Here is a 26,387-nt window from a genome sequence, read left to right as displayed (position 1 = left end):
TATTTATATACATACATACATATATATATATATATTTAAGTATCAGTCAGGGCTGTGATCCCTCAAAAACCTGTAACACAAAGTTCCCATGTCGTGTCTCTTCCTAGTGGTTTGCTGGCAGTCTTTACTATTTTTTGGTTTGCAACTGCAACAATTCAGTTTCTGGCCTGGAGATAGCAGAGCAGGTAAGGCACTTGAAGTATACACAGCCAACCTGGGTTTCAGCCCCAGCATCCTAGATGGTCACCTCAGGTACCTACTCATTATCCTCTCTAAGGACTGTCCCACCAGAGGCAGGATATCAGTGGGGTCTGCTTTGGAGCCAAGAGGATGAGCAGCTACTCTGTTTTCAGGCCCACTCTGCTGCGCTGAAGTTAGTCGTAAGGCATTTCTCACTGACCATCTTCAAAGACTGGCAGAGAACTCTTAACGCAGGCTAAGGATGGGTAGAAGAGGCTCTAAGGATACAGGACCTCCCTGCCAGTGTACTCTGATGGAAAGTTGGGAGAATTAGCATTTCTTTACCAGTTAGAATCATAGAATTCTTGCATACTCTTCACCCCACAATTGGGTGGCCAGGGCCAGGAAGTAGGACACTTGTCTTGCATGTGGTTCAGTTCCCAGCATCCCGCAATGCCCCGCAAGTCCTGTCAAGGGTGAACAAAACACTAAATATGCAACTGAATTTATTTCAATTAATATGGGTACATTTTGTCTTCATTACATGACGACTTCTTTAAAGGATAAGAGTGGTTTCATACTGTTGCGGGTAACTTGGGTGAAGTAAGGAGCAAGAAGAGTAGACGAGAAAAGAGTCCTTCCACGTCTCTGCTAGATCCACCTTAGCCATCAGAGAAATGTCTGGATGAGTCAGGCCAAGTAAAGTTGGCTACAAGCACCCAAGTGGCACGGATGCTCATATTCCACCAGCTTGAGGCAGCCATCGCGCGATCATTGAAGTTCACTTGTTCTGTACAGGGAACTAGTTCTTGAGGAGCCATTGACTCAGCTGGCATAAGGCAAGCATCCCACACACTGAACTACCACTCTGGCTCAATTATTACTATTATTGTTTTGGATTTGGGGCCACAACCAGCAGTGCTCAGAGCTTACTCCTGGGGGGGGGGGGCTCAAGAGACCATAAGCAATATTGGGGATCAAACCCAGGTCAGCAGTGTGTAAAGCAAGCATCGTAGCTGCTATGCAATCCCTCTGGTCCCTGGGAATTATTTAACTAGGGAACTAGAAGCTATCTGTGTACAGCCACTACTTGTTAAGAATTTACTCTTCGCAGGAATTTCTTTCCTTATCTTATTTATGAGGAAACTAAGGTTAGAAAGGGTAAGTAACTTTCTTTTTTTTTAATTAATAGTTTATTTTTAATTAGTGAGTCAACGTGAGGGTACAGTTACAGATTTATACATTTTTGTGCTCATGTTTCTCCCTTACAAAGTTTGATAACCCATCCCTTCACCAGTGCCCATTCTCCACCACCAGTAAACCCAACATCCCTCCCCCCCTCCCCAGTCCCGTCTCTCTCAACCCCACACTGCCACTATGGCAGGGTATTCCCTTTTGTTCTCTCTCTCTGATTAGGTGTTGTGGTTTGCAATAAAGGTGTTGAGTGGCCATTGTGTTCAGTCTCTAGTCTATATTCGGCCCGCATCATCTTTCCCCCACATGACCAACAACCACATTTTACTTGGTGTTCCCTTCTCTGAGTTGCCCAGAATGAGAGAACAGCCTCCAAGCCATGGTGACAACCTCCTGGTACTTATTTCTACTATTCTTGGGTGTTAGTCTTATAGTCTATTATTCTATATTCCACAGATGAGTGCAATCTTTCTATGTCTGTCTCTCTCTTTCTGACTCATTTCACTTAGCATGATACTTTCCATGCTGATCCACTTATATGCAAACGTCATGACCTCATTCTTTCTAACAGCTGCATAGTATTCCATTGTATAGATGTACCAGAGTTTCTTCAACCAGTCATCTGTTCTAGGGCACTCGGGTTTTTTCCAGATTCTGGCTATTGTAAGAAAGGGTAAGTAACTTTCCCAGATTATATACAACTAATTCTAGACCAGCCAGAATTCAAACTCAAAGTTGTTTCTATTCCAAAAAGCCATGCATTTTTAGTAAGATCATCAAGGACAAAGTCTGCAAGTTTTCACAAGCTATCTCTTGCATAGTCACAATTTCCTCAATCATATGTATTAGCAACCCCTGAAACTACCATGGTTTGTAGGGAAGTTGATGGGTGGGCTGGAAAGTTTGAAAATAAGGATTGGGGGAAATCTTGGGACAAAAATGTTTGAGGAGGGTGAGAGGCAATGGGTATTGGTGAGGGAATTGGTTTTGAAACATTGCATGCCTGAAACCCAATCATGAATAACTTTGTAATTTCACTGTGACTTAAAAAAAAAAAAGACAAAGGCCTTGGGGGAGGGAATCTCAGAACACTGGAGCAAAGTTGACACTGGTGATAAGATTGGATTTGGAACACTGTATGTATGAAAGTCTATTGACTATTGACAGCTTTTGAAATCAATCACGCATCCAGAATTAAAAATAACTTCTGGGATCTGTGACAAAAATAGGTGACACAAAGAAAAAAAAAATGACTAGGTTAGAAAAATGACCGTTGGCAAGTGAAATGAAAACAATGGAAAGATTCAGTTGCATTAGCTCCTGTCAGAGCTTCTAAAATATGGTTGCAGTGTAAAATCAAAACTAAACTAAAATTTGAACTAAACTTATTACATTTTTAACGTTCTCTCTGGATCACTTTTCACTAGAGGTTGCAGTCGTTAAATATTTCTTTGCATAGGACACCCCAAGTGTTAAGCAAGATTCTGCCATCAAAGCAGTGTTATTTCAATGAAATGTCCAAGTGTTGGAAATTGGCTCCTGTCCTGGCTAATTAGCAGGAAAGTAAAATGACCAGTTTCCACTGAAACTAACGTTTCTTCCTGCCAGAGAAGAAGGGAAAAAAAAAAAACCTCTGGCGATTATGCCAATCCTTGCCCAGGTAACTTCTTCATTGGAACGAAATCACAATAACGTCTAGGGTGGGGTGGTGACTGCCCTACACCTGGGTGATCTCCAGAGGCTGTGGCTGGATTGAGAGTTAGCCCTAGCCTGTTCCCGGGTCTGCGGAGAACGGATCCTTGGCCCGTACACGTCCAGCTGCCCTTAAGAGCTCGCATGCGGTCACTTGCAACACCTGCGGCTTGAAACAGGCCCAATAATTGTGTCCTGAGGGTGGCTGACTCACCCCGCCGTCCACGTGGCCTGGGATGGCCTCGGGAGGCTCCTGCAGGTGCCCGCGGCCCACCTCGCCCTGGGCCAGCACGGCTGCAGCGCTGCAAGCCGCCACACCTACTTAAGGCTCCTATGCAGGGCCCTCCAGTTCCGTGCCTGCCGCTTTAGCGCCACAAAAGCCACGGCCACCGCAGCCGTCACCCGCGCACGCCCGACCTCCCGCCCGGAGGAGCGCTCGCAAGCCAAGCCGGGCTCGGCGTGCCCCGCAGGCGCAGCCCGACGTGCCGCGCGCCCCCGGCTCCGCGCGCCCTGGAAGGTGGGGCCTGTCGCGTTCGACGCATGCGTGCAGGGGCCGGCCCGGAGGCCCCCGTCTCCGGTGACGTGGCGGCGCGGGGGGCGGGGCCGGCGCGGGGGGCGGGGCCGGGCTCGGTGGCGGGCGGCGGGTGGGGGAGGAAGCGCGAGGTGAGCGCGGACGTCAGAGTAGAGAGCGGAAGGTCAGGAAGGCTCGGAGCGGAAGTGGGAGCCGGGAGTCTGTCCGCCATTGTGGAGCCGAGAAGCGGAGCGCGAGAGGGGGGGAAGCGGAGTCTGCCAGCGGGGAAGACGGGCCCCTTCCGACCGACTCCCGAGCGCGCCGCGGCCCTCTTTCCGGCGTCTTAGGGAACGGCGACCGGCGGCGGCGGGGACAGTGACTCGCCGCGGGCGGCAGCCAGGCGCTGTGAGTGCACGGGGAGAGGCCCAGGCGGCGGCGGCGGCGGCGGCGGCGGCGGCGGCAACAGCAGCTCTCGGGTGGCGGTGAAGAATGTCAGCCACTAGCGTGGATCAGGTGAGGGTGGCGAGTGAGGCCTGACGGCGCGGCCCAGGCCCGGCCCGGGAGCTCCACCCTCGCTCGGGGCGCGGGGCTCCTCCCCGTCGCGGCCGCCGCCGGCCCCATAACGGTGCCCCGGGCACAAGTTGCGGCGCCGTGGCCCGGGCCGAGTGTGTGTGTGTGTGTGCGTGTGTGTGTGTGTGTGTGCGCGCTCGCGCGTGCGTGTGTGTGTGTGTGTGTGTGTGTGTGTGTGTGTTTGCGGGGTGGGGGGGGCGCCTGGAGCCCGCGACCGCGGCGGCTGACGCGGTGCAGCGCGGGGTGGGGGCAGGACGGCTCTGCGGGGCCTTCGGCTGCTTCCCGGGGCGGCCGCCGTGGGGCTCCGGGAGCCGCATTCCGAGGGGCGGGTGGCGGGGGGCGGACGGGGCTGGTGGCGGGGGTTGGGCGGGGGGAAGCGCTCGGCGGACGGTTGGCTGCAGACGAGGAGCCTGGGAGGAGGACGCCTGCAATTCACACTTTCTCTCTCTCTCTCTCTCTCTCTCCCCCCCTCCTTCCCCCCCTCTCCCCCGTAATTACCACACCTTTCGCCTTGCTACAGAGACCTAAAGGGCAAGGAAATAAAGGTGAGTTTGAATCGTTTCCCTCCCCCCTTCTGTTTCCTGATGTCAGTTGGATGTTACTTTGAAACTACTTACGTTGGTGGGGGTGTCTTTTGGGGTTTTTGTTGTTGTTCCTTTTCTTTCCTTTTTCCCCTCCCGTCCCTCCCTCCCCGCTTAAAATGTGGCGTTGGAGGCACATTCATGCCGGCCGGGACTGCCAGATGCTCCCCTAAACTTTGCTAGTTTCTTGCTTCCATGCCACTTTCCCAGACCACCCCGGCGGCGTGGCGCAAGGGACGTTTCCTAGTTTCTTGGCGCGGCGGGGAGGCTGCAGGAGGGGAGTGCGGGCTCTGTGCAGTCTGTGCGCTCTCTCCCGAGGCCACGGAAACTCCCACAGATAACGTCTGCGGATTCGTGGACCTTTTGTACGACGGCCGTGTCCAGATTTCCTTGGAACGTGCCAGCCCCCTCCCCCCTCCGCGCCCCCTCTGTCCCCCCCCCTACACACACACACACACACACACACACTCCCTGTCACTGTAGGAGGAAACTGGGCTGGCCCTGCTCATCCCGTGGTTGGTCTAAGCTGTTGCAATGAGGCACTTGATGAAGGAGTTGAGAACGGAATTGCCAAGGCCACAGGCCATGGAGTTTGCATTGCACCTGGTGATTCAGTCTGGCATTTTGAGAAGGACAGGGTTGGGGAGGGGTGGGGAGAGCAGTCATATGTGTAGTTTCTAGACAGGATGAGATGAAATGAAACCATGGTGAGCCTTTGAGAGTGGGAGCACCTTTTTTTTTTTTTTTTTTTTTTAAAGATTAGTGTGTTTTCTGGTTCTTTGGAACAATATGGTCAGCTGACTGAAAAACCATTATGACATTAATCATGTGACATGAGTAAGTATAGAACAATAACTGCTTCCTTGGGACAGTGCCAATTAAATAACTTTACAGCATATTATATATTTATAACGTTCGGTAACAGACTTGAAATGAGGCTAAATGGAGTCATGTTTCCTGTTTTTTAGTTCCATTTCAAAGTATTACCTAGTAAATAAGATTTACAGTAGCCCTTTTGCTGTAATTTCAAAGTGCGTCTGGAGATGAAGTTTTTTGTTGGAAATTTGAAAGGAATGGGTTCTCTTCAGTTTTAATTTTCTTGAGTTGTATAGTTTGAGATTCTTGCACATCAGAGAGATGGCACTGTATTAGGTAACAAGTTTATTGCTTTGTTTTTGTAAAGTCATGTGTTTTGCAATATATAAAATTTCCCACTTTGCAGTTTTAAAGTTTTAGAATTATTTTGTGTTGTAAGCATCATCTAGTGATTTATTTCAGATGAATTTTTGAAAATAATAATTTGAAAAGAGTGGGTTTTTTTTTTTGCTAGTTCGCCTTTAGTAAGTATATAGAGTTGGGGAGATAATGTGAAATCTGTGGTCATTATTGCCTAGCGTGAATTTTTATCCTAGATCTGTGGGGAGGTGGCCCTTTGCAAGGCAATTTGAAATTCTAAGTGTTTTGTGTTACCTGTCTTAAGGTAAGTAAGTTCTATGAACTATTTAATTTGGAAAAGCAAAACTGAGCATCAAGGGCTTTGTAAGCCCCTGCTATATTGCTGTAAGTTTTATTTATGACAGGCATTTTATTTGGGTATATCCGAGAGATAGCTTTCATGTAAGTTCTAAACTATGTTGCAAGCTGATAATAACGTTAAAATGTTTGAACGTATTGTATTACCTGTCAGATCTATTTAGATAGACAGTTTTTATTTGTGTAATTAATTGCTCCTAGAAGTACTCTTCCCCCTAAACCCCCTTACTGTGCAGTTCATGATTTTACTCATAAACACAGTGATGAACTGGAATTCTTAGGAGATCTGTGTTCATATACAGCCCACATCGTAATTTGTTAACTTGCCAAGTGAGTTTTCACAGTGAACTTTTTGTTCAGAATTTGCCCCTTTATCTGTAAAATTTAAATAATAGTTCCAATCATAAATCCTATTGTTTGTTATGAAGATAGTTGTATTACACTCTAGTCCACTACTCTAGAAGCCATTTCATTAGCTGGATTTAATCTTTTCTCACCTCATCTGCTAATGTGCAGGAAGTTTCTAAATCATAGCAGGAAGGAAAACTGGACTGACCAAAAGAGGTTTGGCAGTTATTTAAAATGCTTTAAAGTGGTAGGTACTACATGTGCACAATTATACATACACACATGTTGCTTATATTTTACACTTCTGCAGGGAGAATTACCTGATGAAGGCATCACTTCCAGTGAACTGCTTGATATATGTAGTTATGCCTGTGATTGAGAAAAACTACTCTCCCTAGGGCTGAGTTAGTTTTCAAGCTACTAGTTTTACAATCATTTACTTTTATAAAGTAGAAAGCAAAAGTTTACAAGTATTAAATTTGAACTCAGATCTTACTAAACAAGAAAAATCAATGAGGAGTTGGTTCTGAAAGCATAATCCATTAGATGACTTAATTTCTGAGATGCTGTATTTTGTTTCTGGATTATCTTGAATTGACAGCATTAGTCTAACACACCTGGTTTTTATGTCTTTGGTTTTCTGCTAAATGTTTTTTGTTTTTCCTAAATAACATAAATACACTAAAGTGTTGAACATTTTTTAGAAAATTCTGCTTAAAGTTTTTTTTTTTCAAGCACAAATGCTTTGATAGCATTAATAATAATTTTGGGTTTACTTGATTATAATAAGTTTCAGTTCTTTTTAGTAATAGATTGTTCCTCTTTTAAATATCAGAACATTTAAAAATTATCCTGGGTCATGGTAGTACTGCAGGATAGTAGATGTGTAAGGGTAGTTTGGTTTTTCTGTTTTTTAATCTATTAGATCTTAGTTTAAGATTGCTGTTGTATCTGTTTTTCTTAATTGCAAGTAGAATTTTTGTTTGCTGGAATAAGTGTCAGATCCTGCACTCTATGAAGCCTTAGGCCTTCCTGTTTCCTTCCTTTATCCTATAAATTTACAACTAGGCAGATATATGGAAAGGAATTTCTTTTTTCCTCCTTTCCTTACCCTTTCAAAAGTGGGACTTGCCTTTTTTTTTAAACTGCCATTTTAAAGAATTAAATTGAATCTGGCTGTATTTTAATGTTTCAGAAAAGTAGTGGGAAATGCCTTGTATTTTGGCAATATTCTTTTGTTTTCTCTCTGACCCCTTCTGGAAATGATTGCAAAGCACTTTACTGTCATTTTTAGGCTTCATTTTATTATTAATCCTCAAAACATTCCTGTAAGGAGATAGAGGGTATATGGTATTGTCGCTGTTTTTGTAGGTGGGAAAACATGATGCACAGATCTGTTGACTTTCCTAACTTGATGTAGTCAGGACCAGAGCAAAGAATCACCTGGCTCCTAAGGCCCATGTTCTATCTTGATTTGACTCTGCTTCATAGAGCAGAGGAAACAGGCGAAGAATCATGTAAGTCATCTGTTCTTTTTTCCCTGGAGATCTTGTACAGACTGTGGAACTGGCTTGGATTTCATTATTATTTAATGGCGTTCAGTCTCCAAGACATTAAACTGTCATTAAGTGATGTTCAGAAACTACAGTCTTTAAGACAGTTGAATTTCTTAAAGATGTGCTTCTGAAACTCAGCTAGCTTCTTATGCAGCTCCTAATTTAATGCAAATTGCTTGTCAGTATGCGTGAGATACAGTTAAACATTTTTCCTTTAGATTGACATATTCCTTGATAATGTTTTAGGACTTTTTAGACATTTATGCATCATTTGTAAATGACTTTACAATATTTGAGTGTATGAGAATTATTTTTGTTTTCAGTTGCAGCCTTAGAATTAGAAAAAGAGAAAGGGTAGAACAGGAAATGAGTGTGAGTAGCCATGTAATAAATATTTGGATACATTTCAAGGCACCTTTGATTATTAGCATTATCAATTAGATTTTTAAGAATTTAATGTGTACAAGCAGTAGATGTAATTTTGAAATGGGTTGCAGTTTCATTTACTACTTTGTGTTAGTGTAACAGTGGTAAAGAACAAGTCTCTTATAATCTCTTGGACTGAAATGATCACCCCACCAGAAATAACCTAATTCGCCTTTCTCTTTATTTTCATTTCAGTAGCTGTTACATATTTAATTTCCGGGGAGCATGTTTAGCTCAATACTGGCTCTTAAGCAGTCCTTATCGAAGAAGTTAAACTATCTTAATGGGGCCAGGGTCAAATTGACCTTCAGGTTGTTCTTAGTAATCTTTGATAAACATTGTGGTATCATAGGAAGTCTACTTGAGGTGTCACAGAGTAGCCTGGTACTTGATTGCTGCTGCTCAGTGATGACAACTAAAGTAATTCATCTGTCTTTCCCTCCATTCACTGTCAGCTCATAATGTAGGCCATCTAATCAACCTGGGGAAATTTAGAAAAATTCAGATACCAACACAATTTAAAGTTGTTGCCCCAACTTCTTATGTCTTTGTGATAGTGTATATTTTGATTCCCCACCCCCCTCCTTGGGTTACACCCCACTGTGCTCAGGGCTTTCTCCTGGCTCTGCACCCAAAGTTCACTCCTGGCAGGTTCAGGGGACCATATGGGTGCTAAGAACTGAATCCTGGTCAGCTATGTTTTGGGAAAGTGCCAGACCTACTGTACTATTTATCTGGCACACTAATTCTGTGGCAGTGTATTTTTAAGCAGTGCTTCCTGATACTGAGTTTAATTTTTTATTTGTAAGAAAGTAGTCAGCATCTGTTGAAATCTTTCAGCTTTTATCTTGTTTCAAAGCAAGCATAGAATAGTACATTTGCATAGACAATGCCACCACATCAGATTTTGGTCCTATCAAATTCCTGTATATGTGGTTGTAAGTCATTTTTAGTTTTCTTTGGATTTTTTTTATATTTTATGTGTTAATAATACCCAGTATTGACATTAAAATATTAAGAAGAGATGTGCAAGCACTGTCAATAACCTTGAACAGAGTAGTCAGAAAGCCTAACTTGTTTAAGTCAAGATAACTGGCTTCTCGTTCTTGTGCTTGACATTCAGACCAGGATCATCATATCTCAGTTTTGCTCAGAAGCACCATGAGACAGTGTCTAGAAAATAATAACTTTGTAGAATATTTGTAGAAATGATCTCGGAACAAATTCTTCTGATTTTTCTCATGTTTTGCATGAGATAATCATGGTTACCTTCAGTATCTTAATTTCTAGTTGTACTTGAATGTGAAATTTTTCCTTTTGGGTTTAGATTAAAGCTCTTTTTATTTAGGTTTTTGTAATATATAATTAATTGTGATACTGCTTTATGTAAATTTCAGCCACAATCTTTGAAAACATACTTACAAGAACTTCAGTTAACAAAAGAACTGTTTTACTTACTTTATTGGGCCAAATAATAGAAAGACTAAAGGTAGAGAACATTGAAATACAGCATTTTTAAACCATTCCCACATTTTTTTCATTTTACTATTTGATTAGCAATTTTGAAATTTGGATAGTTTGTAATGGAAAATGTATATAATTGTATTTGTGTAATCTTGGGCCTCTCTAAGGTTTTGGTGGCATGAAATAGTTATCTCACAATATGTTGATCTTTGAGGATTTTTAAATAAAAAGGGTAATGAATTCGGGATAACATTTCCTAAATTGGTTTCAAATCAAAGTAAAATGAAGAATGTTTGGGTTGGTCTGTGAATTGTGTAACAATAATTGCAACATATCTAATGCAGAAATATTTTTTAGTTTCAGTACAAAACGGTTCGATTCATCAAAAAGATGCTGTAAATGATGATGATTTTGAGCCATACTTAAGTAGCCAGACAAATCAGGTAAGTCTTCTAACAGTCCTATATTTAGAAAATTGCCATTCATTAGCATTGTGTTTTAAAATAGGTGTTGGAATTGAATGAGATTAACTAAGGCATGAATTCAACTACTAAGCTTACAAATTAATTAATAGCAGTTGCAGGCTTGTGGAAGTAGGAAAGTTCTTCATTTTTAATGGCTGAGACTAGGTTGCAAAATACAAGGATATGAAGGTGGACATTGTATTGCAGCTAGAATTTTTGCATACCTAATTACGCTTTTATGGTCAAAGGGTTAGAACTTTTGCCTTGCAACTGAATTTCACTGCTAGGTATATCTCTGGTGGCCCCAGTTATATTGGGCCTGAGCAGTGCTTCCTCTTCGCTAGACCCCAAACACTGAATATTGCTGGAAGTGGCTTGTTGGGCCTCTTAAGCACTATTTGGGATTCTCCCTCCCCCTATAAGAAAAGTAGTGCTTCTTTTCTTGATTAGACTTTGAGTTTCTGTTACAATTCAAGTCAATATAACTTTGTAGCATAGGAAGTAGTATTTATGACTTTATAAACACTTGTATATTGTAGGCATGAGAATTTTATCAAATTTTTATGATGAATTAAATAGCTGGTGTGACTTTTGAAGTTCACTTGTGTTTGGGTCTTTTTAAAATACAAATCTAGTGAATTTCTGGACAGGGTTTAGGTTTAAACATTTAAAAAACATTTGGTATCCGTGTCATTTCTTTTATTGTTTTGCTTTAAAAATTACTTGAGCAAAACAAATTACCTTAAAATATCAACCTTTAGTTCTTTCTTTAACTATAAAAGAATCAAAGTTGTACTATTAGATTTGAATATAAACAAGTTTCTAGACTGGAGAGATAGTACAGAAGGTAAGACCCTTGCTCTTCATGCTTCCAATGTCACTTCAGGGGTCCCTCCCAAGCATTGAACGGAGTAGCTCTTCAGCGCTGCCAGGTGTGGCCCCCAAACCAACCAACCAGACTACTTTCTAATTAGTGGAATATAGAATTATAATTAGGACTGAGAGGACCATAGTTTAAGTCAGTCTTACCTACCTCCTGGTTAATTCTCTTCTACACCCCTCTACCCCTTCCTATTTGTTGTTATATTCCTAGATTACATTATAAGGAAATGTAAAAGAATAATATTTATGAACATTTGGTTACTCTTAAAAGAATAAGAAAAGATTTCATACATTAGTATCTAACTTCGCTCTAAAGTAAAATTGCAACCCTTACCTATGTAGTAGGTTATGTAGTTAATGTGCAGGTAGTGAAAAATCTAAAAGATTTCTAAAACATGTGAAGACTAAAAGTTAATTCAGTCTGTGTGATATGAGGGATTTCTGGCAGAAATGTTACATTTCTCCAGTGAAAAGGGGTTTCTAGAGAAAAAAATGTGTAAGTTCATTCAGTAATTGCTATATATCTCCTGAGTGTTTTTTCAACTTTTTCTTAGGAATTGTGCTACTGTGAGTTAATTTTTCCAGAAAGAATTCATGATTATAGAGTTTAGATGTGTATTTGGTCTGAGCAGTTGGGGTTTTTGCTCATCGTTTTAATATATTAATGTAAAAATGTGGAAAGTCCTGTGAAAATTCTTTGACTAGTTTAAATTTTGTTTTCAGTGAAATTTAATGGAATCCAAATGTTTGAGATTTGTTGGCTTTAAGAATCTTTTTAGGTAGATTTGAGGGGGCACACCTGGCTCTGTGCTCAGGGATCACATCTGGTGGGGCTCGAACTATCTGGGGTGCCAGGGATTGAACCAGGCTGGCCTTGGGCAAAGTGAGAACCATACCCACAGGCCTATCTCCAGCCCCTCCAGTTTTAAGAATCCTGTTTTGCTTAACAGTGGTTTTTTTTTTTTTTTTTTTTTTTTTTTGCTTTTTGGGTCACACCCAGTGATACTCGGGTTACTCCTGGCTTTGCACTCAGGAATTACTCCTGGCGGTGCTTGGGGGACCATATGGGATGCCGGGGATCGAACCCGGGTCGGCCGTGTGCAAGGCAAACGCCCTACCCGTTGTGCTATCGCTCCAGCCCCTTTATTAACAGTTTTTAAGACATCTGTTTTAGGGCCTTAGAACATGGCTTTTTGCATTCTGCAACGGTGCCTCTAGGTCTCCTGTGAAAAACCTGGGAGAGTACCATGGATCCAATCCCACTTTCACTTTACACTCTGCTTTTTTTATGTTCGATATGTTGACATCCGGAAGAACGAATTGTTTTATTTTTATTATATTATTCTTATTTATTTGGGGAAAAAAAACACCTTTATAAGTATTGGAAAGCCATTATTTTTGACAGAAATGCATTCAGCCTAGTGAATCTGGTTTCAAATTGTGTTTGCAAAGTTACGTTACAATGACGCAAAACCATCTGTGAAAGATTAGATTTGATATTTAAGTAGTAAGAGCATGTGCTCTCCCCTCACCCCCACCCTCCAGTTATAGGGATTGAATGTAGGGCCTCACACATGCAAGACAAAATGCTGTATGGTTGAGCAATATCTCATCCCTTCTGTTATTTCAGTGATGATATTTGAATCAAAGATTACCAGTAAGGCTGTACTGACATCCTTCCTTGCCAGTACTAGTCTCTAACACCAAAATAATTATCTGTATGGGTCATAGAAATAGTATAGAGGTTAAGGCACTTAGCTTGCATACCACTGACCCAAGTTTAATTCCCTCCATGGGTTTTTGGGCACTGTCAGGAGTGATCTCTGAGCACAGAGCCCACCCTGATCACTGCCCAATACTGTCCCTAAACCAATAATTTGTAAAAATTATCAACATATAATGTTTTTCGGTTTGGAGGCCACATCCAGTGGTGCTCTTAGATCATACCCATGCACCATTCACAAAGTGGTGGTGATTAAACTCAGGTGTCCCACATGTGCTCACCCCATTGAGTTATAAGATGAAATATTAGAAATTTTTTTTCATATGAACAATTTATACACATAATGACTCATGTCTATTACTTCATGAGTATTTCTTTTTTGGGGTGATAGTGATCAGTGATCAAGCCCAGTTGTGCCCAGGGCTTTCTCCTGACTGCTCAGGGATCATTCCAGGTTGTGCGCAGGAGAGTGCGTTATGCCAGATGTCAGACCTGGTCAGCTGTGTGCTTACCTTAAGGCTCCAGCTCTTGAAGTAGTTTCCTGGTCTGCTCAATAACTTGCTGCTTCTCCTTTGTTCTGGGTGTTTTGTATGAACTTGTCTACATATAGTACCTATCATTGTGTAGGATAAATGTATATTCTCCACTGGAAATGAAATCCTCAAGGTTATAGACCATCTTTTTTTCTCTCTTTACCACCAGTATCTGTCATTATGTGTCATGCATAGTAGACACTGCTTGAATATTTTTATCAGCAGATTAAGTTTTCTGCTATATTTTGGAGACAGTATTTTTAATGAACTTTAGGTTAATTTAGTAATATACTTTTTATGTAGTGTCTTTACCATTAGATACACAGACTATCTTTTATAAGAGTGTAATGATTTTTTTTTATTGTAAACATTAGTAGAACACATGGGGCTAAAGAGATAGTACAGGGGTTAAGGCATTTGCCTTGTTCACGGCCGACCTGAGTTCAATTCCTGGCACCTTGTGGTCTCTGGTGCACCACCAGGTCATTGCAGAACCACAAAAAATGTATATTAGAAGAAAATATATGTACGTATTAAAAGTATTAAAATCAGAGAGGGACTTGGAGGGGCTCAATGGTCTGAGCATTTCATGCACCACTGAGTTCCCTAAGCACTGCTATCACCGAACCCCATGCTTGGCTGTAGTCTCTGGGTATTAGGTTTGGTCCCCCCAAAACAAAAGCAAATAATAACAGTTAACTTTTTATTGTTAACTCAGAAGTTGTAATGTTTGAAGTACTTCATGTTCTTAAGGGAGTTTTTATTCTTCCCTGTAGAAAAGTACTAAACTGTCTTCCAGTCAGTACAATAATTTTTTTTATCTCAGGCCCTATGACATCAGGTTAAAGAATAATTATGAATAATCTTGATGGTCTAAGTAAACATAGTGGGTTGGGCATATAATTTTTTTCATATGTTTTTTATGGTCCACACTTGGCAGTTCTCAGGGTTTATTCCTGGCTCTGCTCGGGGGTCCTTTGGGGGACCATACATGCTGCTAGGGATTTGAACTGAGATCAGCTGTATGTGGGGCAATTGCCTTAATTCCTGTACTATCTCTGGCCCAAACATAAATGTTTTAAATAGTTACATTTCAGTTTTCAAATGAAATAAGTAAAATAAGTAAAAGCATTAGGCTTAAGTGTTTACTTTAGTATAACACTTTGCAAATAAGTTTTTAAAGAACTTTTGATTAGAACAGTGAAGGACTCAAGAATGGTTTAGGGAAATTAAGTGGTTGAAATCCATGTTCAAGAATAAAGAATTAAGGTCCTGTAGGATTGGAGAGATAGTATAGCAGGTGGCAAGGTGCTTGCCTTGCATGCAGCTGTCCTGGGTTCAATGCCTCGCACTGCATATGATCCCTCAAGCACAGAACCAGGAGTAAGCCCTTATTAGTGCTGGGTTCGACCCACAAGCCAAGAAACAAAGCTCTATATTTCTTGCTATAATATAACACTGTGACTTTATACTTTAATATCTTTGGGCAAGATTTGAAACTATACCATACATTTGATATCTAGCTTTCAGACACAAATTGTATTAATATATTGTTGGTTAATGTGTTCTAGGTACTTTGTTTAGAGTTTAAATAATTTGACTATATTTTCATAGTTGACAAGTACTATGACTTCACTTTGCCTTATAATCGTTTCTATAGGTTTTATTTTTAAGTTTATGCTATGGGTGAAATGTCTAGATTTGTTTTCACATGTATTTTAATTGTATTTGTTGATTATTGTTACCACTTTATATTTACATATTAGTGTTATGATATGTTCTTTGAATATGAGGGAAGCATTTGCAACAGGAAGCATTTCATGACACCTTGTTCAAGGTTGTAGCATAACTTTTTTTTTTTTCGGTGCCAGGGATTGAGCCCAGGGATTCACATATGCAAGGCAAGTACTCTCCCTACCACTGAGCTACATCTCCAACCATACCATATCTTTAAAAACAGAATTTCACTACTACTGACCAATTTCAGTAATCAATTGGTGACCTGTGGCCTAATTTATAAATAAAGCATTTTAAAGGACATAAACTGATATTTCTTCCCCTGTCCTCACCCCACCCTCCCATTCCCCTTCTCCATTCCTTTTTTGACCCATTTCAGCAGTGTGGGGGTGGGGAGTGGGGGGGTGAACCATGTGGTGCTGGGGGTTGAACCTGTACTTTGTGCATGCAAAACATCTGCTCCAGCTATTTGAGTAGTTTTCCTGGCCTACTGTTGCATTTTACACAGTATTTCATAAACTATTGTCTCTATAACTAGGATTTCATATATGTGTATGTGTGTATATGTATATGTGTGTATACTCACATGTATATGCATACACATTAAACACAGATGCTTTTTTTACTGTCTTGGTTTTGGAGCCACACTAGGTGTTGCGTAGAACTTACTCCTGGTTCTGCGTTCAGGGAGCACTATTGGCAAGCTGCGGGGACCATATGGGATGGCAGGGATCAAACCCTGGTCAGCAGCATGCAATGCAAACACCCTACCTGCTCCAGGCCTTCTTTTTCGTTTGTTTTTTAAAATTTCCTTCCTCTACCCTTCATTACTATTGATGATATTGGTGCTGTTGCTAAGGTGATGGGGCCACAACCATGTCTATAAGTGATATAGTATATTCCTGGCTGTAGTACTTGCCTGGGTACTGCAGAGCAGATTGTGGTGTTCACACACACTTGGCTGTGGTGCATGCTGAGTTTTGTGCTCTTTTAGCTATAGTACTTGTATATATGTTTGCCAAGTTGCATCCACTAGTCATGGTTGTGGTCCTTGAACATTTGCTGTGGTCTTCACACTTCGCTCATCATGGTTATGCTTCCTGGCCATAGTGTTTGCTTATCTATTTAGGGGGTGCTTGCCAGGGCTTGCATCTCTGTGCTTAACGTACACATTGCAGTGGTGCGGCCAGAAATTGGTTTTGGTGTGGACAGCAGAACTGCGAAGATGAAATAGCAGAGCTTACCAGGTTCTCGTTTGGTTCATGTTGGACACCACAGATTTGAACTCATGACCATACTCTTGTAAGGCAGGCTTTCTAAGCTATGGTGCTATTCTCTGGATCCTCATTATTTGATTTCAAGGAAAAGGTGACAAAGTAATGTTTGAATTCTTGCTTTTTTTCCATCATCAGCAAGTGTGAATTTTGTTCCTTTCTTCACTACCAAACCATATTCTTACCATTGTGATTCTTTAATAGTTCAAAGTTTTATCAAAACTTTAAAACTTTTCCAATTATATTCAAAGCTCTACTAATTCAAAATATATTGAGCATATCTTTGACCTTCAAGTTTCCTAGAACTTTGCTAAAATCAAATGGAAGGAAACCTTACCTTTTGAAAGGAAACTGCTTAAGTTTCTTCAATAGAAAAAAAGGAAGAATAACTCAGACTGGAGAGGTAGCTCAGCAGTCCAAGTGCAGACTTCCTGCATGCTTCCTTGATTGGTAAGCCCAGTTTTCATCCCTGGTACTTCCACATGGTCCCTAAAACACTGCCAGGAGCAACTTTTAAGCATAGAGCCAGGAGTAGTCCCCGAGCACTGTCTGTGGCCCCCAAACAGTGATTTGGCCAAAATTGCTGAAATAAATGATTAGTATTGTTTAATAACTCAGAGAAAACAGTTCATTCATCAGATATATCCAAAAGCTTGTCCAGGGGGCCGCAGTGATAATACAGTGCTGGCTTTGCCTGTGGCTCTGGGTGTGGCCCCAAAACTGTTCTCACCCCACCTCTGTCTATATACATGTCCATATATGCGTATATACTCTACATAAGTGTTTATATGTATAGTAGCCAGGGAGTTAGTTTGAAGGAGCATATATGCTCTGACTTCGATCTGCCCCCATGTTCAGTTCTGTAGCTGCATGGTATCTCCCACCTCCCATCATCCTCAGATACAGACCTGGTGAACCCTGAGCACTATCTGCCCTGCTCAGCTATCTTGAAAATGGTCTCTCCCCCCCCCCCCCCCAGCATGACTGGGGGAAAATTGACTTGCAAAGGGAAGTGTTTATTCTGAGTATTAGCTTTTTTTTTTAACTTTGTTTAATTCTATACACCATAAATTCTGTCCATAGCATTAAAATTCACACGGCATTAAAAAAATCACACTTTAATAAGAGTATTTGTTAATTTTTTTTTTTGGCACAAGAAACTTGGAAAAAATATATTAATTATTTGAGTGAACTATTTCAGGGGCCAGAGATATAGCAGGCAGGGTGCTTGTCTTGCATGTGGTAGCCTAGGTTCAATCCCCAAAACATATGGTCCCCCGAACCCACCAGGAGTGATCCCTGCGTACAGAGTCATGAGTAAGCCCTGAGCATTGCCGAGTGTGGCCTAAACCCCCCCCCCCCCCACACACACAGCTTATATATTAACTAAGATTTATCTATGGATAATGATATTTTTTCCCCTCTAGTTTTACAGAGAAACAACTGACTTGCATCATTATTATAAATATGAAGTATTCAGTGTTGTGATTGTTTGGTTTACATGTTATAAAATGGTTGCCACAATAGTTAGCATCATTTTTCTCATAGAAACTACGAAAGATAAGACTAATTTTTCATGTCAGCAGAACTCTTGGATTTACTTTGAATCTTTTTGTATGTATGGCATCTTAAAATACGCTCTTTTATATTTTGCATTTTAAAAAGATTTACTACTTTTTTTTTTTTTTTTTTTTGCTTTTTGGGTCAAACCCGGTGATGCACAGGGGTTACTCCTGGCTTTGCACTCAGGAATCAGCCTCAGCGGTGCTCAGGGGACCATATGAAATGCTGGGAATCGAACCTGGGTTGGCTGTGTGCAAGGCAAACGCCCTACCCACTGTACTATCACTCTGGCCCCAGATTTGACTGTTTTTCTCTAATAGAATTTAGTAACTTTATTAGTATTATCATTATTATTGGCTTTTGGGCCACATCTGGCAGTTCTCAGGACTTATTCCTGACTCAGGGATCACTTTTTGTGAACTCAGGGAACCATATGAGGTGCTGGGGATTGAACCAAGTTGGCTGTGTGCAAGATAAACCCCCTACTCACTTGTACTATCCTCCTCACCCAGTGACTTAATTATTTTGACAAAGCACTAAAATTTTAATACTCAGAATTAGTTGTTTTAATTGTAGTAATCCTGGGGAAAAAATTAAACTAGGAATGTGATGCTTATTGTGTCAGTTTCGGAAAATAAAGGAGAGTGTAAATTAAACGATGTTCCAGTTGTCCTACTACTTGGAAACTGTAGTAAAGATTTTATTCTCTTTTATCAAAATGAATTATGCAAACAAGAAAAAACTGGAATCATGCTTTAAGTTTACTTTTGAATCTGGGTTTTTTCAAGAATTCGAGCATTTTCCCACTTAATTTTCCAGTCTTAAAATAGTTTAATTGCTGGACTCAATATCTCATAATGATAAAATTCTTCTATAATTTGGCATCATTTGTAGGTTTATTTGATTATTCCATGTAAACTTTTTGATGCATCCATTTGATTGAAAGTGTTCAATTGTGTCACAAAGTTTATGAAAAACTTTTCTAAAGATTGTTATCTTGCCACAGGATCTAGCTCTTAAAATGAAGATTCTCTTTGCACCCTTTATCAGAAGTTTTTGTAATTTTTGTAATATTTAAAAACTTAAGGTGAAGTTTCCTTACTTAAAACTCTAGGGCAGGTGTATTTCTGTTTTTAGTCATTATAGCTATTTAATTTTAATATTATGTATGTGTTGTTGCTCCTTTCCAGACCCTTCCACCCTCAGTCCAGTCTAATCTCGAGAGCATTTTGATCCTGATTATGAAATTTTGTTTTGCAGAGTAACAGCTATCCACCAATGTCAGATCCATACATGCCTAGTTACTATGCTCCATCCATTGGATTTCCATATTCTTTGGGGGAAGCAGCATGGTCCACAGCCGGAGACCAGCCTATGCCGTATCTGACAACCTATGGACAGATGAGTAATGGAGAACATCATTATATACCAGATGGTGTGTTTAGTCAGCCTGGGGCATTAGGAAATACCCCTCCATTTCTTGGTCAACATGGATTTAACTTTTTTCCTGGTAATGCTGATTTCTCTACGTGGGGGACAAGTGGATCTCAGGGACAATCAACACAAAGTTCTGCTTATAGTAGCAGTTATGGCTATCCACCTAGTTCTCTTGGGAGAGCTATTACTGATGGACAGGCTGGATTTGGCAATGATACTTTGAGTAAGGTGCCTGGCATTAGCAGTATTGAGCAAGGTATGACTGGACTGAAAATTGGTGGTGACCTGACAGCTGCAGTGACAAAAACTGTAGGTACAGCCTTGAGCAGCAGTGGTATGACTAGCATTGCAACCAATAGTGTGCCCCCAGTTAGCAGCGCAGCACCTAAACCAACATCCTGGGCTGCTATTGCCCGGAAGCCTGCCAAACCTCAACCGAAACTTAAACCCAAGGGCAATGTGGGAATTGGGGGTTCTGCTGTGCCACCACCACCTATAAAACACAACATGAATATTGGAACTTGGGATGAAAAGGGGTCAGTGGTAAAGGCTCCACCAACCCAGCCAGTTCTGCCTCCTCAAACTATAATCCAGCAGCCTCAGCCATTAATTCAACCACCACCATTGGTGCAAAGCCAACTGCCTCAACAGCAGCCTCAGCCACCACAACCACAGCAGCAACAAGGACCTCAGCCACAGGCCCAGCCTCACCAAGTGCAGCCCCAACAGCAGCAGCTACAGAATCGCTGGGTGGCTCCTCGGAACAGGGGTGCTGGTTTCAACCAGAGCAATGGAGCGGGTGGTGAAAACTTTGGTTTAGGTGTTGTTCCTGTCAGTGCTTCACCTTCCAGTGTAGAAGTGCATCCAGTGCTGGAAAAGCTAAAGGCCATAAACAACTATAATCCCAAAGACTTTGATTGGAACCTGAAGAACGGACGTGTGTTTATCATTAAAAGCTATTCTGAGGATGACATACATCGTTCTATTAAGTACTCTATCTGGTGTAGTACTGAGCATGGTAATAAGCGTTTGGATGCAGCTTACCGTTCTCTGAATGGAAAAGGCCCACTCTATTTACTCTTCAGTGTGAATGGCAGTGGACACTTTTGTGGAGTGGCTGAAATGAAGTCTGTTGTGGACTATAATGCATATGCTGGTGTCTGGTCTCAGGATAAGTGGAAGGGAAAATTTGAAGTTAAATGGATCTTTGTCAAAGATGTTCCCAATAATCAATTACGGCATATTCGCTTAGAAAACAATGACAACAAACCAGTTACCAATTCAAGGGACACTCAAGAGGTACCCCTAGAAAAAGCTAAGCAAGTGCTTAAAATAATTGCTACTTTCAAGCATACCACCTCAATCTTTGATGACTTTGCACATTATGAAAAGCGTCAAGAAGAGGAGGAAGCCATGCGCAGGGTAAGTGCAAAAACTTTTGCATATAGGGTCTTTTAGTTGGGGTGGTGTGCGTGGATGGGTATTCTTCAGTGTCTTTACAAGGATCTGAATTATCACAACTTTTGATACGAGGAAACCACTTTACATGGCAGCCAAGCAACTTTACAGATCCTTTGAAGTTCTCTGTTGCCACATTGAATAATTGCTTATGGGTAGTCCTTGCTCTGAATTTACATTCTGTCTAGTCTTCAGTCCTCAGTTGGTAAGGTCTTTCTTTGACTTGTGTTCATCAAAACTAATTTTAAGCAGATTTGTGAACTGAGAAAGACTTTTTTTTAATTAATTCATTCTTTTATTGAATCACCATGTGGAAAGTTACAAAGCTTTCAGGTTTAAGTCTCAGTCATACAATGCTCGAACATCCATCCCTTCACCAGTGCACATAGTCCACCACCAAGAATCACAATATACCTCCCCCCTCCCCAGCCCCCCACCCGAGAAAGACTTTCTTACCTTATTAATATTCTGGGGAAAAGTTCAGCTGAAAAAGCGAAATGATATTTAAACATTTAAATATTTAAAAGCTGATTCTAATGAGTTCTATAGAATCAGCTTTTAAATAAAATACTCGTTTGTCTGTATGGATGGAAACCCACCCCTCCCAGCCCCAAATTCTGAATTTTATTCTATAAAGTTAGAAGTCCAAAAAAGTTTGTTGGTTACTATGGGAAACTGCTAAAGAATTATGATAGGGGCTGGAGTGATAGCATAACGGGTAGGGCGTTTTTCTTGCATGCAGCCGATCCTGGGTTTGATTCCCAGCATCCCATATGATCTCCCTAGCATCCTCAGGAGTAATTCCTGAGTGAAGAGCCAGGAGTAACCTTTGTGCAATGCTGGATGTGACCCCAAAAGAAGAAAGAGCAGAAACTATTAAAATTAATGATTTATTTCTGTGTGAATTTAAATATTCTCTGGTTTTGTTCTGTGTACAAGAGAGAGCTGTTTTAACTTACATTCCTCAGTGGTAAATGTTTCCAAACCTTGGGTGCCTTTTGTGGATGCATATTATTAAGTCTGCCCATTCCAAGAAAATCTGATGTCTTAATAAGGGATCTGCTAGTGTGTACATTTTTGTGTATGTCTAGGTAGAAGGCCACACCCAGTAGTACTTCGGATCTATTTGCTTGAGGTATCTAGTTGCTTGAGGTACCATGTAGTGCTGGGGATCAAATACAACCCAGGCCTTAGGGTGTGCAAATCATGCATATAGCTTGTTGAGGTCTTGGTGTTCTGTTTTGCTTGTGGACAGTGCAATTTTTCTTTTTCTTTTTCAATGAGCATCTCATTTTTTCTGATGCTAGTGATTGTTGTACTGAATTGTTAGTTTTGGGGGGCTAAAGAGACAGTGCTTGCTTTTCTGTTCCATCCATAGCACTTCATTAATTCCTTAGGTACTGCCAAGAGTAATCTTTGGGTACCAAACTAGGGAGGTTGTTTTGAGTACCATACTGGGAGTAGCCCCTGAGCACCACTGGGTGTGGGCCCCCTTATCCCCCTCCCTTCCTCCCCCGCCCAAAAAATCCCCCAAGAAAAACAGGATTTGCTTTAGAATAATAAAAATGATTCTTTAAAGCTCAGTGATCTTGTGGTTGCTTTTCTTCTTTTCTTTTCTTTTCTTTTCTTTTTTTTTTTTTTTGTGGTCTTGGACCACACCCAGTGATTCTCTGGGCTCACTCTCAGGGGTCCTGGTGGGAATTGGGGACCGTATGGGATGCCAGGGATTGAATCTGGGTTGGCCAGGTGCAAGGCAAGTGTCTTACCTGCCCTGCTACATGTAATTACTTCTCTTGGTTAAAAGGGAGAATATTTAGAAGCAGCTTTTTTAGTTTTCGTGCCACAGTTGACTGCTTATGGCTTACTCAAGGGTGAACTGGGGGACCATGTGGGGTACTGAACCCAAGTTGGCCACATCCAAAGGCAAGTGTCATACCCCTGCACTATCTCCCCAGCCCCAAGAAGCTTTTATGTTCATAATTATCTCAATTATTAGTTATATATAACCATTTAAACTGCCATTTTTAGGGGCTGGGAATGTCATTAAGTGATAGACAGTGATAGATTGCTGGTACTGCACATGTAATAAGGGTTCAGTCACTGACATTGGGGTTATTTCTAAATTACAAAACTTTTAAATTTCTATTTGTCTTACACTCACACACATTAATTTGGTAGTTTGTGAGGTTTGGAAGTTTTCACTCAAAAGACTAGTTTGTTTACATTATTATCTCATCTAGTTTATCTTTTCATCTGTTTTCTTCTCTTTGCTCCAGAATTTGCCGTGATTTTATAGCTGACTACAGATTATTTCTACATTTTATAATTACTACTTTTAGAAACTTCTCACTTTTTCATATCATTTTGTTTGTTCCTCTTTAGTTTTTAATTTTTCATACAGTGGAATTGTAGAATACAGTGGAATTGTGTTTCTGTATGCAAGTATTTCACAAACCCTCCTAGATTTCCTGCCAGTCACTGATCTGTTTCTATAAGGCATTTTTTATGATATACAAATGAAGCTCATACTGTATAATAAGTAAGTTAGGCTGTTTTATTTCATTGTAAAATCTTTGCACTTCATCTGTGTTGTTCAGGCCAATTCTTTGTTTCTTTTAATCACTAAGAAGTATTCCATTATACTTTCCAGTTTATCTTTAAGACAGAAATAAAACTTCTATAAATGTTTTGTATACATATTCTTTAAAATGTATTTTTAAAATCATTCAGTAGCAGGGGATACAGTCTTAAGAATTTTGACTCACATCTTGTACTTTGTCTTAATATTCCTTCCTCATTTCTAATTAACTGTCAAGAATCATACTTCTGCTAATATTATTTTTGTTGTGGAAAAAATATTTTAAGATTTGTTTTCATGTCATACTTGAACGGAAGAGAATAATTTGCTCCCAAATAACTGTTTTATGTTTCTTGGGGCGGGGGGGGGTTAGAGTGTGGGAGTTAAAGGTGTCACAGCCCCCTCTTTACAAAAAAAAATTCAGGGGGGTAAAATTTAACTGGATTATAATTTGTTTAAAATAAGATATCTTAAAGAATGACAAAGGTATGTTATGACCTTGGAGAACTTTGAGCATACAGGCCAAAAATTAGTATCCAGAAAATATAAAGAACTTCAGTGAATTACTTCAAGAAAATGATAAATATAATTGAAAAGGCACAGAAGGTACAGATAGGCATTTCATGAGAAGATAAACAAATATGGATTTGGTTAGTAAGTGTATTTAAAGATCCACTCTTTTTGTTTTGGGCAAAACCTCTCAATGCTCAGGGCTTACTCCGTACCCTGTACTTCTGACAGTGTTTGGGGGACCATATGGTATGCCTGGGATTGAACCTGGGTTGGCCACATGCAAGGCAAGAGCCTTACTTGTCCTCTCGCTCCAGCCAGTTTTTTAATCTTAATCTTTCCATTAAGATTCATATTTAATGGAAAAAAGCAAATAAAGGCTGGGGAACTATTTGATAAAATTAGGATGTTTGATATTAAATATGAGACAGTGGATTAGCTCAAACTCTTCTATATATTAAAGCTTCAGATATTAAATTGATAAAGTTGAAAATTTCATGTCATAAACATAGGAAAAGCTTCACAAATGTCCTAGAAAGTATACAGGAATGTTACTAAGAGCATAGTTGATAATAGCAAAAATTTGAGAACTACCTAGTTTTCCCAATTGTATGGGAGATTATATAAATATGCAGGAATATACCCACCCAAATGTATTACAATATAGTCATATAAGGTCCATATGTTATGGCTCTTGGTGGTTTGAGTCACTCCTACCAGGGCTCAGGAGGACCATGTTATTGGACATGGAACCTGGGTCAGCTGCGTGAAAGGCAGTCACTCTACCGACTATACTGTATGTCTGGCCCCAACATAGTATGTTTTCTATGAAGATAGTCGCACATAACTACTGTGTTCAATAGGTGATCTGCAATAGACCCTTTTTTGTTTCTCCACCTTGAGATTATGCCATGATCAACTGGAGTCACCAATACATTTTAAAATAATATTTGTAGAAGAAGGGGCTGGAGCGATAGCACAGTGGTAGGGTATTCGCCTTACACGAAGCCGACCCATGTTCGATTCCTCCATCCCTCTCGGAGAGTCCGGCAAGCTACCGAGAGTATCGCATCTGCACGGCAGAGCCTGGCAAGCTACCCGTGATGTATTCGATATGCCAAAAACAGTAACAGTAAGTCTCACAATGAAACATTATTGGTGCCTGCTTGAGCAAATCGATGAGCAACGGGATGACTGTGATTTATAGAAGGCTTACACCAAAAATTTCATTTTTTTTTTTTTAATCCATTTTGGGTCATACCCGGCGGTGCTCAGGGGTTACTCCTGGCTTTGCATTCAGGAATTTCTGGCGGTGCTTAGGGTACCATTTGGATGCTGGGAATCGAACCCAGGTTGGCCTTGTGCAAGGCAAATGCCCTACCTGCTGTACTATCGCTCCAGCCCCAAAATCATTGTCTTTAAGTCTACCTTTTTTTTTTTGTTTGAACATCTTCCTTTTAGAATGTGAGACTTCACACATGTGAGGCATGCACTTTTCCACTCAGCCTATGGCTATTCTGGGAAGATTTCCCCTCTGCTGCCTCCCCCTCTTCTCTCCTCCCTGTATGTTTTCATAATAATTTAAGGGTCAGAGAGATGATAGTATAGTAGTAAGTTCCTTGCCTTGCATGCGCCCAACCAGGATTCAATCCTTATGTCCCCCAAGTTTTCCCATGTCCTGAGCTGGGTATACACTCTTCCCCACACAAAAATTTTAGTTTAAAATTTCATATTTAGGTTTGTGGTTACTGTAGCTTTTTTTCTTCTCACTGTGCTCCTGGCTTTTCAGTTTTTGCTTGTAATGTGAGTCAGTTTTTTCCTTAAAGATTCTTTTCTTGTTGTTGATTTTTTTTTTGTTAGGTTGGTTTTGATTACTTTGGCAATAGGATCAATCCCCAGAAAGTCAAGCCCTGTTTTAGGGTGGAGAGGTATTGGTGAAATTTATACCACTGGTGAAATCCATGCCATTTATTAAAGAAAAATAAACAGTGCTGGTTAAATTAGAGCAAATAAAGTAGGGACCTTATATGCATTTTGAATCAGATAGGTTTTTATTGACTATCGTATTTCTCAGAATTTAAACTTAATCTTAAATGTCACTGGTTGTTTTTGGTTTTGTTTGAAGGCCTCGTGGGTGCTCAAGGTCTACACCTGGCATCTGTCTTGGTGGAGG

The 26,387-nt window shown here is 40.7% G+C and overlaps 1 protein-coding gene across 4 annotated transcripts in view; it reads left to right on the top strand.

The window, feature by feature from the left end:
* The first annotated feature begins 3,710 nt into the window (after nucleotides 1-3,710).
* YTHDF3 (YTH N6-methyladenosine RNA binding protein F3) overlaps nucleotides 3,711-26,387 on the top strand; it is a 32,633-nt gene continuing 9,956 nt past the window's right edge. The window contains exons 1-6 of one of the 4 annotated variants that reach the window (XM_055126854.1): nucleotides 3,711-4,090; nucleotides 4,668-4,692; nucleotides 7,981-8,126; nucleotides 10,413-10,498; nucleotides 15,529-15,558; nucleotides 19,492-21,090. In XM_055126854.1, the coding sequence (XP_054982829.1) occupies nucleotides 8,069-8,126; nucleotides 10,413-10,498; nucleotides 15,529-15,558; nucleotides 19,492-21,090 (1,773 nt within the window). In that variant the 5' untranslated portion in view covers nucleotides 3,711-4,090; nucleotides 4,668-4,692; nucleotides 7,981-8,068. The remainder of the gene's footprint in view (nucleotides 4,091-4,667; nucleotides 4,693-7,980; nucleotides 8,127-10,412; nucleotides 10,499-15,528; nucleotides 15,559-19,491; nucleotides 21,091-26,387) is intronic. The other 3 variants (XM_055126855.1, XM_055126856.1, XM_055126857.1) reach the window with 3 other exon arrangements.

The sequence above is a fragment of the Sorex araneus genome, chromosome 2, assembly GCF_027595985.1.
Source record: "Sorex araneus isolate mSorAra2 chromosome 2, mSorAra2.pri, whole genome shotgun sequence".
Lineage (NCBI taxonomy): Eukaryota > Metazoa > Chordata > Mammalia > Eulipotyphla > Soricidae > Sorex > Sorex araneus.
This window is presented reverse-complemented; position numbering and strand designations above follow the sequence as displayed.